We start from the raw sequence: 18,558 nt of genomic DNA on the forward strand, positions 1-18,558 counted from the left end.
TGTAGAATGGCTCCAAGAATTCCAAAAGCCGACAAAAGCCAGTGTTCTCTAACACAGAAATGGGCTGGTCGTCTAAACCATTAAACTCTGTGAGCCTTTTGGTAATCATCCTGGCCTTCTCTCCACCGCAAGGAAACTTGTCTTTTCTTAAACTAGAGAGCAGCATCTGCTGCTTCAAACCCGCTTTTGATTTGGTAGCAGCGCTGTATTCCTTATATTCTGCTTTGTGTTTCTTGAGATGCCGAATGAAATTAGTTGTGTAGGAAGGTCTGTTGCTGCCACCATGTGAAACCATTAGCTTGCAGACTCTACATTTTGCTGTGGGTCTACATTTGTCTTCCAACTCATAGAATTGCCAAACGGCCAACATAGTTGTTTTGTTTACAAATGTGGAGACTATCGATGTGTCCTACTGTGCCAAGGCTTCGAAGCGTGTGTCGAGTAAAATCCAGGATGATTTCCATGAGGCACGTATCGAGGCGTGTTTTTGTGACGTGACAAGGCCTCACGGACCGGTCTACCACGTGAGAGGTTCAGGAAGCTTCATGTGTGCCGTCTGAGCGTATTTTCAAAACCGCGTGAAACAGTCTCAAAAAAAGAAACCACCTGAAGCCAAGCACTGTTGAAAAGTTGCTCCTCTTGGACACATCAGGTTACATGGAGCCCTATCCACTCTCCTCTCCTCTCCTCTGCTCAGGCGTCACGATCAAGAATGAAAAATATAATCTGTTATAATGTTTTGTTTGAAAGCTGTCGCAAATACCTAATGACATGTTTTTACTCTGACTGGCACTTGTTATAGAATGGATGTCTGGTTGTTGCGGTGGATGGACTGTTTGGACTTCCAAGGAAAAAATCATCTGGAAGTAGCCTTGAAGCCCCCCAAGCACTTCAACCGGTTCTTTTGCCCCCAGGATGTTGTTGATGCTTTTACTGGAGAAAAGGAGCATTCTTCTGAGCAGGTAAAGTTTATACATTGAAGTTTAATATCTTCCTCCTTCATTAAAGGGGGTTGTAAAATGTAATGTTAATGCAGCATGGATTTATCCATAGTTTATGTTCACACATTAACCCTAAAAAGTAATTTCTTATGTATTTAAGACATGTGATCAAATGGGGATTTGACAGTGTAATTTGAAGGAGTACCATACCCAGCAATGTGAATACAAACATATGCAACAACTTTTACAGGGTTGTGTCAGCTTTCAAGCAGGCAATGCCCTCCGCTCAAAGGTGAAGAACTCCAAACTGGATGAGACTGGTGTTTTTGGCGTATCCTGTAAGCATGAACATCCACGTCGTTTTCTGAGCCTGAAGAGAGGTGAAAGGTAAATCCAAAGCTTGCACATAAGAATCTTTTGTTAAGATGGTCTCTAAGTATTTGTTTTTTCTTTTAGCCTTTCAAATGCTGCCTACCTGCTAAAGGAACTGCGAGAGCAGTTTGGGACAGACAAGAAAATTGTGTTCATGTACGATATTGCATGCAAACTGAAACCTCACCTGCAGGTAATTTTTTTATATAAATCTTTTATTGCTTGTCTTTCAGTCATAGAGAAGCCAAATTATCTGTGTATATGTATTATTTCTCTTGCAGAAGTTTTATCCCGATCTTCTGACAAATACGACATTTGCTGTTCCTGCATTCCATGCTTATGGACATGATGTTGCTTGTCAGGTTGGCATCCAAATTTTTTGAGAGATTTTAGATTTTGCTAGTAACTGGAAAAAGTTATGATTAGCAGTCTATAACTTATTTAAATGATCAACGTCTGGTTTTGTTTTGATTCTCTTTTGTAGATTTCCTATAGCTGTAGGAATGTTGAAGGTTCAGGGTTAGCTGATGGGGAACAGCTGGAACGACTGTGGTCATACCTTCGCCGTTTTGGTAAGGTGACCAAAGAAATGACACCCTCACACAGAGTCGACCTTCTGACTGATGCTTTACTGCATCACAGTTCAAGGATAAGGAAGAGCCAAGGTAAAGGTGTAATCTGTCAGTGTCTTTCTCTCATGTTATTGTATACATGGTCTTTGAAGATGCTTTAAAAATGTACAAACAACCTTTTAAGTGATTGTTATCTTAATCTTAATTTGTTTAATAAGTTAAATTAATAAGTTGTCCAATAATCGATCAACTATGGAGACACATAAGACAATATTATAATGTCTTACTTTGGATTTCTTGACTCTGTTTAAAGCAAAAGCCCTGGTTCTCAAAGCTGCAAAGGTCAAGTCAGTTGAGGAGGAAGCAAATGCAGAGATGGCTGAAATAATGGAAAATACAGGTAGGACACAAAATGTTGGAAAGGTTTTAACAGAAATGTAATAATGATCACTGTACTAACTATACTATACCAGTTTCAAGGTATTGAAGTATGTCATGTTCTTGTCTTAAGGCCTCACACAGCAAGACATACAAGACTGGACAAACGAATACCACACAGAGGCCGAGCGGTCTGTAGACTGGACCTGGGAAGAGGACTATGTCCAAAAACTAATAGAGCACCAGGAACTGTGAGTTTTTACAGCAAAATCTATTTTAGCTGTTCTAACTGTCTGAGAGGAAATTACAAATAATCCCTGGGCTCTAATTTTGTGCCTCGCCGCTGCCGACCTGCGCCTGTGGACCCTGCGCAGCGGTATTTTAGTCTGGCGTGGCGGGGTGTGCAGTCGATTTGGTAATTTGGTAGACTGAGGTGCGCCAAGCTGGGCGTGGTGACGAAGTAGTGGAAGGTTTCGACAGTTTCCGCCTGGCATAGCGATAATTTCGTGACCAAAAACCTCGCCGGCGGCGGACTGAGAGAGCTCACCAACTCCAACCTGGTCTAAACCTGGCGCAGGCGGAGCGCGGCGGGCGGATCTGGCACGCAATGCGCACACGTCACCAAAGCCTCGCAGGCAGGTTTCCAGAACATTTCAATGCAATAAATAATCATAACAACCACTATTCAGTGTAACTATCTGAATCAGCACATACTGATCGATATTGATCGTCTAGTCCCATCTGATGACAGATCAAAGGCGGCTGACACGAGTAATGGAAACTCAACCTGACTGAATTAACACATCTTAAACTAACGAGCTGTCGTCTCTCACGGCCACAAACAGCCTCAGCATCAGATAGTGAGGATATATTCAAAATCTCTCATCTCAGAAAATTCAAGAGAAAAGAGACAAAGAGAGACGCTCACCACGGAGCTTGGTGATGCCTCCTTTACGCACAGGTGCCTCTGATTTCATCCCGTTACGCACGGTATTTGTTTGTGTATGTTTGCGAACACTGGACACCTTTTGTCATGGGGTTAAAATATAGTTTTCTAAATGTGAACGGTTTTATTGGAGAAGAATAACAATGTTATTGTTGCGCTTCGCCTCCGCCAGGTCTACGAAATTAGAGCCCCCTCTGTGCAGTTCAATACCACAGAGAAATACACTGAATGTATGTCTTCTTATATAACAGATGACACAATCTAAACAAAATGGCCAGTTAGGGTTGCTGCACTTTTTGTTTGAATTGAATGACTATATCATGTGTTAACAATCATGAATGCAGTATACAGATTGCAACAGTTTTATGTATGTTGGTACTAACAACACATTGTTTTTCCCAGACAAGTCTTGGGCAGTGTGACTGCCAGCAGGACTTGTGATGTCATAACACGTCTTGCTAAGTAAGTATTGCTTCAGCTGGATCCATGGATCCATGGTCAGTCAAAAGCTGTGGGAAAATTTTATATATATATATATATATGTTCTTACTCCTACTTTCAAACATAATGTAATCTGTAGTTATGTGAGCCTTTATTTGATCTCAATCCATTAATCAATAAGATTTATATTGCATAATCAAGACTTGTATTTATTTATAACTTTCAGACTAGATAAGAAAATAAAAACAGTTGAAAAGCAGCATGGCCTTGGAGAAAGATGGAGTCTGACAAGTGAATCATGTCTGCGCATCCAAAGTGCAATAGAAGACAAGAAAAGACACAACTCATTGCAGGCCATGTATCGACTTGTCTTAGAGCGGAGGTTTCTGTGTGGCCTTGTGAGAAAATATGCAGGTACAGTAGGTATATAAAATGTCACATTTGGTTAATCCTTTCTTCCATTTATGAAACTGAATCAACCATTTGTTTTGCAGAGGGACAGAAAATTGCAATCCGACTTTCAAGGAAGATCTCTTCAGTCTGCCAGAAGATAAAACAAAAAGTGAAAGAGTTCAACATTGCCACCAGAGCAGTCAACCAGCCACATGCCTTAGACTACACTGATGTCATTCAAATCGACAACCCCATTTGGTCAACCCTGACTACAAGAGAAATAGACAACATGCCAGTGAAACAGCAGCTGTTTGTGTTATGGAACACAATACGACGGGCAAATGAAGAGAAGGCATATCTGTTGGAAGACTGCAAATCAGCCAAAAGGTTTTATGAAAAGCAGATAACTGAAATTGACCGACAATCCCAGCCAGAAGGTCATTCCTCAAACAGGCAGGAGAGAGGCACAAGAGCAGCTTTGCAGAGTAAGAGGAGAGGATTTTCAAGGTATTTCTCACAGTTTGAAAGTGTCTTTACAACACTGACCACAGGTGACTGTGATGTGAACAGTACTGACTCTGACACAGATGAAGAGGTGGAGGATGTTGAGAATGAAGAGGAAGGTGATGATTTGGAGGATGAGGAGGAAGAGGGACAATAATCATTTGGTCTTTAGAAAGACAACACTTACTCATGGTATTTCTAAGACCTGGTCTATGACCTAGTTCATTAATCTATATTAACACTTTCACCACACACATTCACTACCAAAGTTTTTTTTCTCATTCTATTTGTGAATCTTTTCTTATCTGACTCAGATATTGCATGAAGGTAGTCCATACCTTTATCAGATGTTATCTTGAACTTGAATACGGTTTGCTTTTGCACTTGTACATTTGTATAATTCTGAGATTCTTTGGTGAGTGTTTTTTTTTTCATTGTTGAGACTTTTTTGACACATGTTTTGATTTTTCATGGTGCTTTTCCACAGGCAGTTTAGTGTTGTGAGAAAACCATGAACTCTTTTGTGATATTTAAGGCTAACATCCTGTGTAGATACTGTGATCACATGTTGGATTTTTCTATTGTTACTGTGTAGCATTGTTAGTTATTGTGGCTGTGTTGTAGGGAACTAAATCAAAAATGTCTGATGTTACTTTTTGACATGTCACATGACAATAGTGAAAACAGTTGTTTCATGTTTTTTGGTACAACTGCTTCATGATTTATTTTGCTCGATCTTTGAGGAGGCAGGCTACATGAATGGTAATATTACAAAAAATGAAATACCTGCAACCTGTCACTGCATGTGCTCATTTTCATTCAATTTAGTTTCATGACTGTTTACATTTTATAAATTTGCAGCCTGATTAAGTGTGTTTTCACTTAAAAAGGGTGAGGGGATAACAGACAACTCCATCAAATCACATCCATTACAGTAGTTCAGCCAGCATAAAAGACACGGCCATTTCATCAAGAAATACAGCATAAATCTGTATTGTAGTTACACTATAGGTAAGGTAAGGAGTCTTACAGGAGTCTTACAGCCTGATGGCTGAGGGAGGGGAAGGGAGAGAGTTCAGCAGTCTCACAGCCTGGTGGATGAAACTGTTGGTGAGTCTGGTAGTGCGGGAGCGGAGGCTCCTGTACCTCCTTCCAGAGGGCAGGAGGCAAACTACAGATGTCGGAAATTACCCATTAGACATCCTAACAACAGCAATGGTAACTGATCTACTCAAAATCCCTTGATAAATATCTGGGATTTTTGTTTTCACACTATGCCAGCCATCCTCCACATAGCCACACAGCCCTTGTCACCTGATACTACGGGGTCAGAGGTGCCCACATCAGAAGGCAGTGGGTTTCAGGCACCAAGTGAGCGGGCTGAGGCTGAGGGAACATGCATGTTGTCTCCTGCCAAAGACGGAGTGGCCAAAAAGAGGGCTGCTACTGGGACACAAATCAGGGTCTGATCACCCCCAGCTGGGTGTCAGATACAATATCAATAACATTCAGTTGTAAATCCCTCAGATATGGTTATTACAAATGATTTTCACATTCTTATTAAGAGGGAGGGGGGGAATCTTTATTGTATGGGCTGACCCATCAAAAGGCTCTCTGAATCTTAGCCTGGGCCCAGCAGTGTCCAGAAAATGTGAAAATCCATACTTGGTCGTAGGCATATGACAAAGATATCATTGGAAAGGTCTCTACCCAGGGAACAACATATGTCATTTTGGGGATTGTGACATCTTAATTTTTTAAATTATAGACATTTGAACCCTGACTTTCTGAGTATTTTGAAGGGCTGTAATTCAGCACCAAAGGGGGCTACAGAAATGGGACAAAGTGTTCTAGAGAGCTTGTAAACTCACCTGTATGACTATACCTAATAGATATAGTCACCAAGTGGGGGCACTGTCCAAAATGGTAAACATGTGTTTTCACTCACTTGACAATGATATACTTAAATTCTGGTCTCACACATGTATTTCTCACTCCCTTAAACCCATTGCTTTGCATTCATTGTTATCATTTATGACCTTCTATTCTAGGAAATAACAAATCGTTTTAGAAACTACAAATCCCTTGAGCTGCGACTTGTAACTCGATAGAAAGTCACGTGACATTTGTAGTTTCTCTCAGTTTTCAGATACATGTTAAAATAGGGTTGTAAAAAGATAGAAATACAGATTGCATCGAATATCTAGTAAAGCCAAATTAGCGATGGTATTGGTTTAGGTTGATATATGTTGTGAAACTGTAAGAAATTGTTAATTTAAGATGTTTTTAGAACCGCTCCATACAGATTTACGCGAAATAGCAATGGAGGTTGGTCCTTCCGCTTTATAGAACAGTAGTTTTAGGGTATGGATTTGTTTATCTACTGAACACATTAACTATTTACTATAGCCGAACTTGTAATGGTAATGTTTGTGTTGCTGTCGTCAAGAAATGACACACAAAAATGCATTTGAGTCATTTATTTGAAAAATGTAGGATAGCTTTTCTATAGCCTGGTTGACCGAATCCAAACCAAACGCAGCCAATCAACAGCGGCGAAGTCCCGCCCTTCTACTTCCTGTACATGGGTCCTCAGAAGTAAAAACTTATTAATGCGTTTCAATCAATGGGTAGATTAACAATTATTTTCTGATCCCGTTTGAATTGTGCCATGGCTTTCACATATGTTGTTCGTGATATTTAAAAATAATGTTATACAGTCTATGGTATAAGCTCGCGGCTCTTCGCTGCTCTCTGCGCGAACGATATACGTCACCACCAGCATTCCTGTGGCGTGACGGCACATACGCGACATATCATGTAGTCTTCTAATTGTGTTTTCTCAACAGCATATAACGGAACAATTGCACAATAGACGGACAAACTCTTGCCATGAATAATTATCATTTAAGCCCATAAAACACGTTTCTGTAATCCAAGGCATAACGACGGATCAGAAGATAGTTATTTTCTGTCCATTGAACGCCGTTCATTTTTTTCGCTATAATAATAATAATAATAATAATAATAATAATAATAATAATAATACACTACTTCATATTGTCCTATGACAATGACTATGACACATTTTTATCTTGCTCCAGGTAAAAGCCCTTTTAGGTGTATTTTCTCAGATCCTTCCTAGGACCACTGGATGAAATCAGTCTAACTGTTTTAAGTGGTACAGTAGCTAGTGGCCATATGTGTTCAATGTATTGATGTCTGTCCGAAAAAAGGAAACATTTTTTTTGAGCAATGCAAATAATTTATTGTTGGCATTTAGCACACATATTCCGCTTGAACCCACAAGCAGTATGTGACCATCCACTGCACATACTGCACTGGGACCATGAACGCCACTTCTTCTTGCTGTTCTTCTTTATGTCATAGAAATCTGCTCCACAGACACAGCAGGCATTGCTTGTACCTTTGAAAGTAAACCACATAACAAGTATCAGTTCATTCTACTATTTCATGATTATAACATCATACATACAATTTATGTATGATGTTATGTTTATGATTTAATTTAATCTGAAATACATTTCAAGTACAGATATCTAGATTAAATGTATACTGTACCTTCGACAACAGCTTCCACTACAGCCACCTCCCCAGAGGAATGTGGGGGACCTGCTGCTGCACCTAAATATAAAAATGCAGATAATTTGCAAATGTCTTTCCTTTACATGTATTTTGAGTCCGATGTATACAGACATAACCACAGACTAGAAGACAGAGTCGTGTCAGATTCAGATTCAGATTCCAGACACTGTAATGCCATACATGTAAACTTCCTCAGTTGATAAGACATTCTTTTGAACCTCTAATCAATTTTCTCAAAATCTTCAAACTAGATTCCCAAACCCCTGGCTTTTCTATCAAAATCAAATAGTGTTTGAGTGCCTGATGGTGGCCTTCTCAAATTGAACTTGAGAAGTGAGTGGGGCAGGGGAACCCACAGTCTTGCTGACTGTCTTCACTAGGTTATATTTTTGAGATTTGGCTCTAAGATTACCAAACCAGGATGTGATGCTGTATCTAAGGATGGACTCAGTGGTGGCACAGAAGATGATGTTCATGTTACTACTCACACCGAACAAGCAAAGTCACCTGAGAAAGTAAAGGCACTGATGGATTCTGGCACACACACCTGCCACATGAGTGTGCCAGCTGAGGTCACTGTCTACAGTATGTGCACACCCAAGTACTTAACAGAGCTGACCTGTCTGATGTTGTTGTTGTTTAAAGTTTGGAAAAAGACAGTTTGATTCAAAAACTGAGTTCAGGCCACAGAGAGAATTTGGTTCACAGAAAGAGGTTTGGATTTTTAGTAACTGGGAAAAAACGTAAAACGTAAAAAGGAATATCCTAAGCATTATAATGATTGATTAGTATTCTGATTCTTTTTCTAGTTAGACACTTACCATCGTCAAACATGGACGCGAAGATTTCCTCCACTGTCTGACCATGGGTACCAGCATCCTCAGCTAAATGAACAAAGACACAATGAAAAAATATACACAAGGACACAAAAATCATATGTACTTGGCAATGTTTTATAGAATTGTGTATATTTGCTCATTTAAGACATTTTCTGGTTCTGCATAGCATTTGTGTCTATCTCAACAGCACTAATGGATTGTCATGTGTCTAGGGCCCAATTCCAATCCAACCCCTTACTGACTTAAAGGCGCGGTCACATTGAGTCAGTGAGTGTGTGAGGGCTGTTCCACTGTCATCAAGTCAAATCTGTCATCAAACAAATACACTGATGGCCATATCTTGAGACAATTGAGTGTGTCTTTAGATTGTGGGAAAGGTCAGTTTAATATGTCACCTGAATATGCAAAGCAAGACCTTCTGGCTGAGAGGTGACTGAGATACTGCACTACCTTACTTATTCAATATATTTACATCATAATTCACCACAATTTTAAGAAGCTCTCACTGATCGGCTTGTATGTCATACCTTGTGGTTCAAGTTGGACTGCATCGACTTGGAGTGGTTCTGGTGAAACAGGGAACATATTTAAGAAGGGTTCAAGTCAAATATAATTCCTGGACTACTCTTTGTAATAACAAGAAGCAAACTTACTTATCTGGAATGATATTTTATCTGCTGCCTTTAAGATAATCTCCAGCTGCTTCCGTCCATAAAATGAAGGCTTCCTCAGTGGGAGGTCAGTTGGCAGCCCTTGCATCTCTATAAGCAGTGTCTGGTTGGCCAGAGCCTGGTATGGCAGTCTTCCAGAGCCACCTGCAGCAACTTTACGAGATAAAATTAAAACCATTATGTCAAGTTCACTTTTAAAAAGCTGAAAAATGTACAGTATGGTTTAAGGTCACTTTGTGCCCAGTTGAAGCGGGGCTGCCTGCTGTGAAGATGAAATGTACAATTTTCATTAATTATGGTGAATTGGTACAATTATTTGAAAAAGCAGCATCGTCAAACTCTTCCTATGCCATTCATCATTGTGCATGTGCAGTTTCAGGTGGCTTGACCGCATTACCGAGAAGATACCATAGACTGTATAAAACATGGACGTAGCACCTGTGACGTCACCCATTCGTTTTGGCGAGTCTGTTTTGTGATCAAAATATGGCCAATATGGACCTCGCCATCTTGGGTTTAGTGGGAGTATACTTTCCATATTTGGAGGAGAGACGGTAATTCTACAGGTCCGCCGGCCGAGAACCCGCCCACTGAACTCCAAAGTCGCCAGCTCATTGTCTGTCGGACCTGTCACTCAACGTATTTATATGAGAATTTTAAGCCTAAATAACACAAAAATGGTTGTGTTTTTAAAAACTTCACTTGACACCAGATTAATAAAATGAACCAGGCTGTAAATATGTTTTTTTAAGCTGTAAAGTCAGCGATTTTAACATGGGGGTCTATGGAGAGTTGCTCACTTCTGGAGCCAGCCCCCAGCAGCAGCTGAGATATTGCAGCTTTTTGAACGCTTTATTTCTCAGACCCAAAACTCCCCGCTTGGAAGATACACGCATAGTGACAGACAGACATTTCTTCCTTTAAGGGTAGGATACAAAGTCAACAGATATTCACATGAGAAAGAATAAAGAAAAAAACAAAAACATTCAGAAAGATTGTGGAATCATTAAAAGACAAAGTATAACCCAAAGAGATTAGGGCCAGGTCATGTCTATATCAAATTTTAGACTGATGCTGCTATGCTGAACATCATTGCTGGATTAGCACATCTATCGATCTATCTTTAGCACATCTATTGATCTTTCTATCTTGTTCAATTTTTTAAGTTTATTGTTTCTGCAGGAAAGAGAACTTACTGTATTTCTGGTTGAATAAGTCTTGGACCTTTTTCACCAGGTCATGGACAGACTCCACAGGAGATGGTGAACAGCAGCTTGCTAAACATATATTGACAGAACATATTAAATTAAAAACACAGTGAAACACAATCCAGTGGACTTAGGTGACATAAAACATGTTTGAGACAGTAGAGTACAGGTACTCATGCAGCTGAATGATGGCACAAACAGTGACAAAATTGAAGTTAAAAGTTAATAGTGAAGACAAAGCTTATTAGGACAAGACATAAAAATGTGAGTTTATAATATTACCTGACATTTTAAGAGCAAACTTGTTTGCTGTGTCTGTTTCCTCCAGAAAGGCTGCAGCATTTTTGCTGGCAACCTGCATGACTGATGTCATGGAATCCAGGCAGTCGACACATAATGCAGCGGTTTCTACGCCCAACTCCTCCAGTTTGGACGCCTTCACCACACACAAAAAAGAACAGACATCTCATGCTAAAACAGGATCAGTAGAACAAATGTTAGAATATTAAAGAAAATAAACATGCAAAGAAATTAGTTTAAAATCTCCCTCTCAAAAAATTGAATCTTGCCAAATATCTATCTGAGCAATTTTTATCACTGAACTTCACTAACACTCAAGTCTTGTTCTGTGTTACTGTATACTGTATTTAAACAGGACCACAACAACTCAATAAAGAAAATCTGCAACACCATCACAGCTTCACTGAGACACAGTACTAACAAACCTCCAACTTAAGCTGCTTTATGTGCCTCTTAATTTTCAGGGCCCTCATTCCAGGACTAAAGTCCTGTGGTTTGGTAGAAGCCTTTAAAGCTGCTGCCTCCTGCTTGTACCTCTCCCTGTCTTCTTGCCCTAAACTGGACCACTGTCTGACATCTTTCAGGGTACCTGGGAAAACGTTTAGATCATTAATCTGTGTTATCTTTGCTCACAACAAAGATGTGTTCAGAAAATGTACAAGTACAGTACAAGTATCTACTTGTTAGACCAAAGTTCCAAAACAATTCCTGTAAAACCTGCTATGAGGATAGAAATTTTATGCAGTTATTACAGTAAAAATTCAGTTAAACTTTGATGTAGACATTGAATTGTATCCAGAAGAGACGTTCTGTACCATTTGCTTTTCCAAATAAACAATAATTAAAAATTCTATGTTAAGTGAAGAAAATACAGAATTCAATTGACAAACGTACCTTTTTTTTTTTTAAGACATCTCTGCAAAAGAGATTATATGCTGATAAATCTCTCATCAGCAATTTCAGCTTTGGTGGATTTGAGGGACTCTTGAAGGCCTTCTTGTAATTCCCAATCCAGTTCTGAAAGAAAAATTAATTTTTACCCTTGTTATTAACTGTGTGAAATATTTTGAAATACACTATTTCTTGATGTAAATCAGTATAAATAGTTAGGGATAGTTCAGTTTTTTGAAGTGTGGTTGTATAAGGACTCAAGGAGAATATTTAGATGTATAGTGCAGATTTTATACTGATGCAACATGTGTACCTCATACAACCCCACTTCAACCTGAACTGTTCCCCGAAGTACTCATGATTTTGAGTTGGTAGAAAATAAACCAGACCTCTATGATACTGATGTCTAAACCAGTTGCAGCGGAAGCCTCTTCAACAAGTGGTGATGCTACTCGGGTCATTCCTATCTCGAAGAATGACTGGAGCTTTGTCCTGGTCCCTTCATCTATTTTTGTACGTTCTGTTCAACAAAAGAAAAAAACATTTAAATGGAAACAGTATTTTTTTTTCTTACACGGATCCACATTTATTCCAGTTAAACACCAGGGGCCTCATTTATAAAACTTGCTTACGCACAAAACGGGGCTTGAAAGTTGCGTACGCAACTTCCTACGCAAAGGTTGTGATTTATAAAAATAAACTTAGCGTGAGAATGTGCGCACCGGTACGCCAACTTTGATGCTTGCGTACGAACATTTTGGAGACGGGGAAACTGGCGGTGCAGATGGTGAGGTGGTGAATTGAAGCCAGATTGATCTCATACATTTAATGTCATCACATATCAGACTTATAGACCCGCGTAATCATAAACACCCAAGTCTGCAGTGTTATAGATGTGTTCCTTTAGTGAGCCGTTAGGCCTACTACTGTATGCACAATGTTCATATATCATACTTCCATCTTCAAATGATACAGAGCGGTGGATGGCACTGATGGATTAGTAGTAATTCTGACAAGGTGTGTAACAATCATTTAATTTGCTGAGTAAGCATATAAATAGTGCGGTGACACTCGTGCGTAATGCTGCACAATGGATGCGCTGGCACTGCTGGAAGATCACGCAAATGGTAGGATCAGGATGGAGAGAAATTTTAGGGACCACGGAGATTTGCTGGCCCATGATGATGACTGGCTAATTAGCCAATTTAGATTCCCTAGAGCGGTGCTGTTGGATCTATGTGCTGAACTGGGCCTAGTGTTAGATAGACCCACCCGCCGGAACCGCGCCATCCCGGCGCATATCCAGGTGCTGACCACTCTGGGGTTTCTGGTGACTGGCTCCTTTCAGTGGGAATTAGCCGACAGGTAAGTGTTTGATATGATTAATATTATATAATGTTACATTGTCTGTCTAAAGCCCCTTTTGGGTATGATATAATTTAGTTAAATTGTGTCCTTAGGTCTGGGATATTTGCAGCAATGTCCGGTTTCCCAAATATAATCGACGCAATTGACTGCACTCACATTGCTATAAGGGCTCAGAGTGAAAATGAATTTGCTTATGTGAATCGAAAAAATGTGCATTCACTCAATGTACAAATTATTTGTACCTCGGACATGATCTTGACGAATGTAGTGGCACGGTGGCCTGGGTCAGCACATGACTCATTCATCCTGACGCACAGTAGTGTAGGGATCTGTAATTTCTGCCACAGGTCGCTCTGTGGCACTGGAACTATTCACTGCGGTGACGACGTGCCGCCACTCATTTTTTTTTTTTTTTTTTTTTTTTTTTTTTATTGTATTCGTGACGCCACTACTGTGACCACCAAACAAAATATCCTTTCTGGCCTCCACCTCACCCACAAGCACCTCGATTTCAGTCTCCGTAAAATTTCGTTTTCTTTTCTCTGCCATGATCGAACGTAAAATGCCATTGATCAGCAGGCATATTTATATGCAAAGACATTCATGAGGTACTTTGCATTGACCATTCATGGTAAAATGTGGGTGTGTCGGAGGCGGGATGTGAGGTGAATCCACCTGCGCAATCTTCCAGGTGGAGTGTGATTTATAAAGGGAAAATTGCGTGCAGGTGTGAGTACGCACGTTTTATAAATCCGAATATCTTTTGGCGTACGCCATTTTCAGCTTTTGGGCGTACGCACACTTTTAGTATGGATTCTACGCAATGTTTTATAAATGAGGCCCCTGGTGATGACTTAGTTTGCAAAGGTACACTTACCTCTGATTTTCTCAGCCATCATGAGCCTGAATGAATGCACAGAAATTCAAGTTCAATTCAATTTGTTCTACAAGTAATATATATATATATATATATATATATATACGTATATATATACATACACACACACACACACATACATATATATACACATACATACATATATATGTACAGTATAGGTGCACTGTATACTATACTGTGGATATACTGTACAGGATGAGTTCAGGTAATGTGGGATATCAGGTAAAGTGGGACGTTAATGTATTGTGACGATTTAGTCAAAATCATATTATACAGTGATCAAAAGTGATCCTGAATTGTTGCTACAACACTTCTTGCCACTAAACAATGATTTGGGTTGGTCAAATTAGGTAAACAACATATACTACTGTTTCATAACACGGTAGTTCAAACACTTGTTGAAAAACAGGCTAAAAAAGTGGAAAATAATCTTTGTTTTTATAAAATCATGATTCATGACACTAATGTGGGATGGCATTGTTCAGGTAAAGCAGGACAGCTGTTTTTTTTAATCTTAGAATGCCTGTCCCACTTTATCTAGCCTATAGCTTCTAAAAAAAAGATTTTATTCCCATTGAATTCAAACAGAAATGATTAATAAGGCCTAAATTGATTCATTCATTGGAGTGAGTTAATAGTTTTTATATAAGTCTACCGGACCATCTACCAAAAACTGTCCCACATTACCTGAGTTCACCCTAATATGGATAGATAGATAGATAGATAGATAGATAGATAGATAGATAGATTCAGTATTTTCAAGGGAATGCATTAAATGGGAGATGTGGCACTGTATTCCAAGTAGATCCTATCATAACCGTTTCAGCTAGCTAGCTAGTGCTGGAAACATCTGTTATGTTGTGTGTTTTATGTGGACCTTGGAATCCTATCTTTGCTATAACATTACATAGAATGAATGTCTGTGACATCTATCAGAAATAAGACGCATTACTTTATCGTTACTATTGTTGTTGTTGTTGTTGTTACTGCTACACAAGAACATGAGTTACAAACCTGCCATTAACGCGCCTTCCTCTCCACAAGCTTCTTCTTCGTCATCTTTTCCAATTTATAGCAGGCAGCGCCTACAGGTGCAACACCGCCACCTCCTGGAGGGCGAGGCGTACTGCCGACATCAAACCGCATCAACCCAAACGAAATGAAGGGAGGAAGAAAAAAAACAGCTTTCCCAAAATAAGCCCCAATCTTTGATTTATTAATATATCCATGACCCCGTCTTTCTGTGATAGGTATCTTTTCGTGTCTTTCCGTATCTTTACGAAGGCGAAAATATATTGTTTTAAATGAACAAGATCCGCCATTTTCTATGGTTCATTTTTTTTAATATTCTTGCTAAATAAACAAAAACGGGAGGGGGAGGCAAGGGCTCCATAATAAACCTTCCGTGCCTACTGGGCATTAATAACATTGGGTTAACCAGATTAATGGGTGATAACAGCCTCCTGCACCTACTAGTAGGGAGAGTAGGGCCCTACTGGCTCATATCTGTGGGATGATGGTATCAGGATTCTGCCCTTTCAATGGTATGACAACAATCCAATCGGATAAAGGCCAATCAAAACCATAATTTGAAAAATATAACTGGACAAATGTATCAAATATTTCAGGATTACAGAACCGAAGACAGAAATAACATTAAGGATAAATGGCAGATAGAACTGAAAACATCTATATCAGATGACGAGTGGAATCAGAGTCTTAAAGATCATTTCTCAAACATAAAATGGCCTTCTGCCAAGAATATGCTTGGAAGATAAATATACGGTATTTTAGAACACCAGTGATGTTAAGCAAATATACACAGAATAATTCTAGCTACTGGAGGGAATGTGGGGAAGACAAAGTGGACCACACTCACATATTCTTTACATGTAAAAAAATAGAAATGTATTGGTCAGAAGTCATACACATAATAGAACAGATGTTTGGGAAATTGGGCCAATTTAATAAACACACTTTATGGTTGGGAATAGGTTTGAATGGCCTTCGAAAGGATGAAGAATATTTATTTTGGATTCTGAGAATTACAACACTCAAACAAATAACAAGAAACTGGAAAAAGTTGGAAGCCCCCAAAGTAAATAAATGGCTAGAGACTGTAGAGAATATTTGTAGGATGGAGAGGGTAACTTATAGAATTAATAAGAACGAAAAGTTGTCGGAAAAAAGATGGACTCATTTTAAATTAAAGTAACTAGATATATCCTCTGCATACAGTAGAGATGAAGCCTAAAAAAAAAAAAAAAGAAAAAGAAAAAACTACTTACCGTTTATGTGCGCATTTATATTTCTGTTGTATTTGTTGTAATTGCGTGCATATTTTTTGCTGGGTAATGTTATTTTTTATTATTATTTTTTTTTTTTGCTTACTTTTGGGGTATTTGTGTGTATGTATTTTAAGTTCTGAAAGGTTATGTTTGACTGTGCCACACGGGTGAAAGATAACAAAAAACTAAATATCGTGTCAAGTTATTTAAATAACAGGATGTGTATTGCATTAATGTCGTATACTGTGCTGACACAATAAAGTTTTAAAAAAAAGTTTCCTTTTTTTCAGTTGTTTCTCATGAAGTTTGAAGACTTTTCTAAAAGTCTTTGACAGATTTGTTTAACAATGATTTCCATCACGACATGTTATCAGCCACCTGGTCCAAACTGAAGACTTGTTGGTGGTAATAAAGTTGTTTGAATGAAGTGGACGTCTGCTAACGAGGTCCACGTCCCTCAGGTTGTCTCTGGTGTTGAGGGAAACCTGTGCTGCTCTCGCTGTGATCACTTGCTGTCTCCTTCCTCATGTCTTAATACGTCAACAAACAGTTCAAGTGTTATCAGCCATCAGGAATTAGTTTGTGCTCACTTGATTCTTGGTTCAGCTCGATGTTGTTGAGTAAAATGAACCATGAAAACACAACATGAAGTGAAACAATCAAGATGATATCTGATATTTTAACGGTTATCGGTCTCTTTGATTTCTAATAATCTGTATCAGCCCTGAAAAAACCGTATCAGTGGACCTCTAGTCCTGATCTGAGAGACACAACAAACACTCACAGCAACATTCAGCTTTGATTGGAACAAGATCCAGAATTGAAATCAACGCACAGCTGAAGGTTCAAGTCAACAGTGTGTCCACAGTTTAATGATCACAGCTTCCATCTTTAAAGGACTGGAAGTGGAAGAAGTTCACAAAGTAAATCAATCAATCAATCAAACTTTATTTGTATAGCACCTTTCATACATAAAAATGCAACACAAGGTGCTTGATAAAGGATAAAAACATGATAATAGAAAATAGAACACAACCACACAGACACACAAAAATACATACACCCACCCATGATAATGCAAAATAGTATGCAACCAAACAACCCCCCCCCCCCCACACACACACACACACACACAAACACACACCCACCCCAACGTGGAATAAAAAGACCTGAAACCTAAAAGACAATAGAATACGAGACCTAAGACCTAAAATAAAATTGAAAAAAAAACAACCGAGAGGCTAAAAACAATAGGCTAGGATAAAACAGGTCTGAATTAAAAGAGTAAAAGAAATCAATTAAAAACCAAACTAAAAAGGTGAGTCTTGAGCCTCCTTTTAAAAACACCAATGGTCTCTGCAGTCCTGACGCCCTCCGGCAGGCTGTTCCAAAGCCTCGGACCATAATGGCTGAATGCTGCCTCCCCGTGGGTTTTGGTCCGAACCCTTGGAACAATTAAAAGGCCAGTGCCAGAGGACCTCAGGTCCCGCGAGGGCCGGTATGGTAAAAGCAGTTCAGACAGATAAGATGGCCCAAGACCGTTAAGACACTTAAAAACTAATAAAAGAACCTTAAAATCGATCCTGAAACACACGGGGAGCCAATGCAGCGATTCTAAAACTGGTGTAATGTGCTCCCGCCCTCTGGTCCTCGTCAGCACACGTGCGGCTGAGTTCTGGAGCAATTGCAAGTTATAGATAGTCTTTTTGGGAAGACCAGAGAGCAGGGCATTACAATAATCTAGACGGCAAGAGATAAAAGCATGCAGCAGTACCTCCGTGTTAGCCTGAGAGAAACAGGCGGACTCTGGCTATATTTTTAAGGTGGAAAAAACCTATCTTTGTTACATTTTTAATATGAGGAATAAAACTAAGCTCAGAGTCGAAAATGACGCCCAGGTTCTTAACGGATTGTGAGGGTGTAAAACCTTGTAGTTTTGGTA

At 39.3% G+C, this 18,558-nt stretch overlaps 1 protein-coding gene across 1 annotated transcript; it reads right to left on the bottom strand.

Moving 5' to 3' along the window:
- Positions 1-7,813: 7,813 nt before the first annotated feature.
- LOC143316315 (uncharacterized) lies at positions 7,814-14,326 on the bottom strand. The gene is made up of 9 exons (XM_076724202.1): positions 14,308-14,326; positions 12,452-12,582; positions 12,155-12,188; positions 11,597-11,760; positions 11,154-11,307; positions 10,860-10,940; positions 9,646-9,816; positions 8,975-9,037; positions 7,814-7,941 (listed from the first exon to the last, which is right to left on the bottom strand). The coding sequence occupies exons 1-9, from the start codon at positions 14,324-14,326 to the stop codon at positions 7,814-7,816; spliced, it is 945 nt and encodes a 314-aa protein (XP_076580317.1).
- Between the last annotated feature and the right edge of the window lie 4,232 nt (positions 14,327-18,558).

This window comes from Chaetodon auriga, chromosome 23 (genome assembly GCF_051107435.1).
Source record: "Chaetodon auriga isolate fChaAug3 chromosome 23, fChaAug3.hap1, whole genome shotgun sequence".
Taxonomy (NCBI): domain Eukaryota; kingdom Metazoa; phylum Chordata; class Actinopteri; order Chaetodontiformes; family Chaetodontidae; genus Chaetodon; species Chaetodon auriga.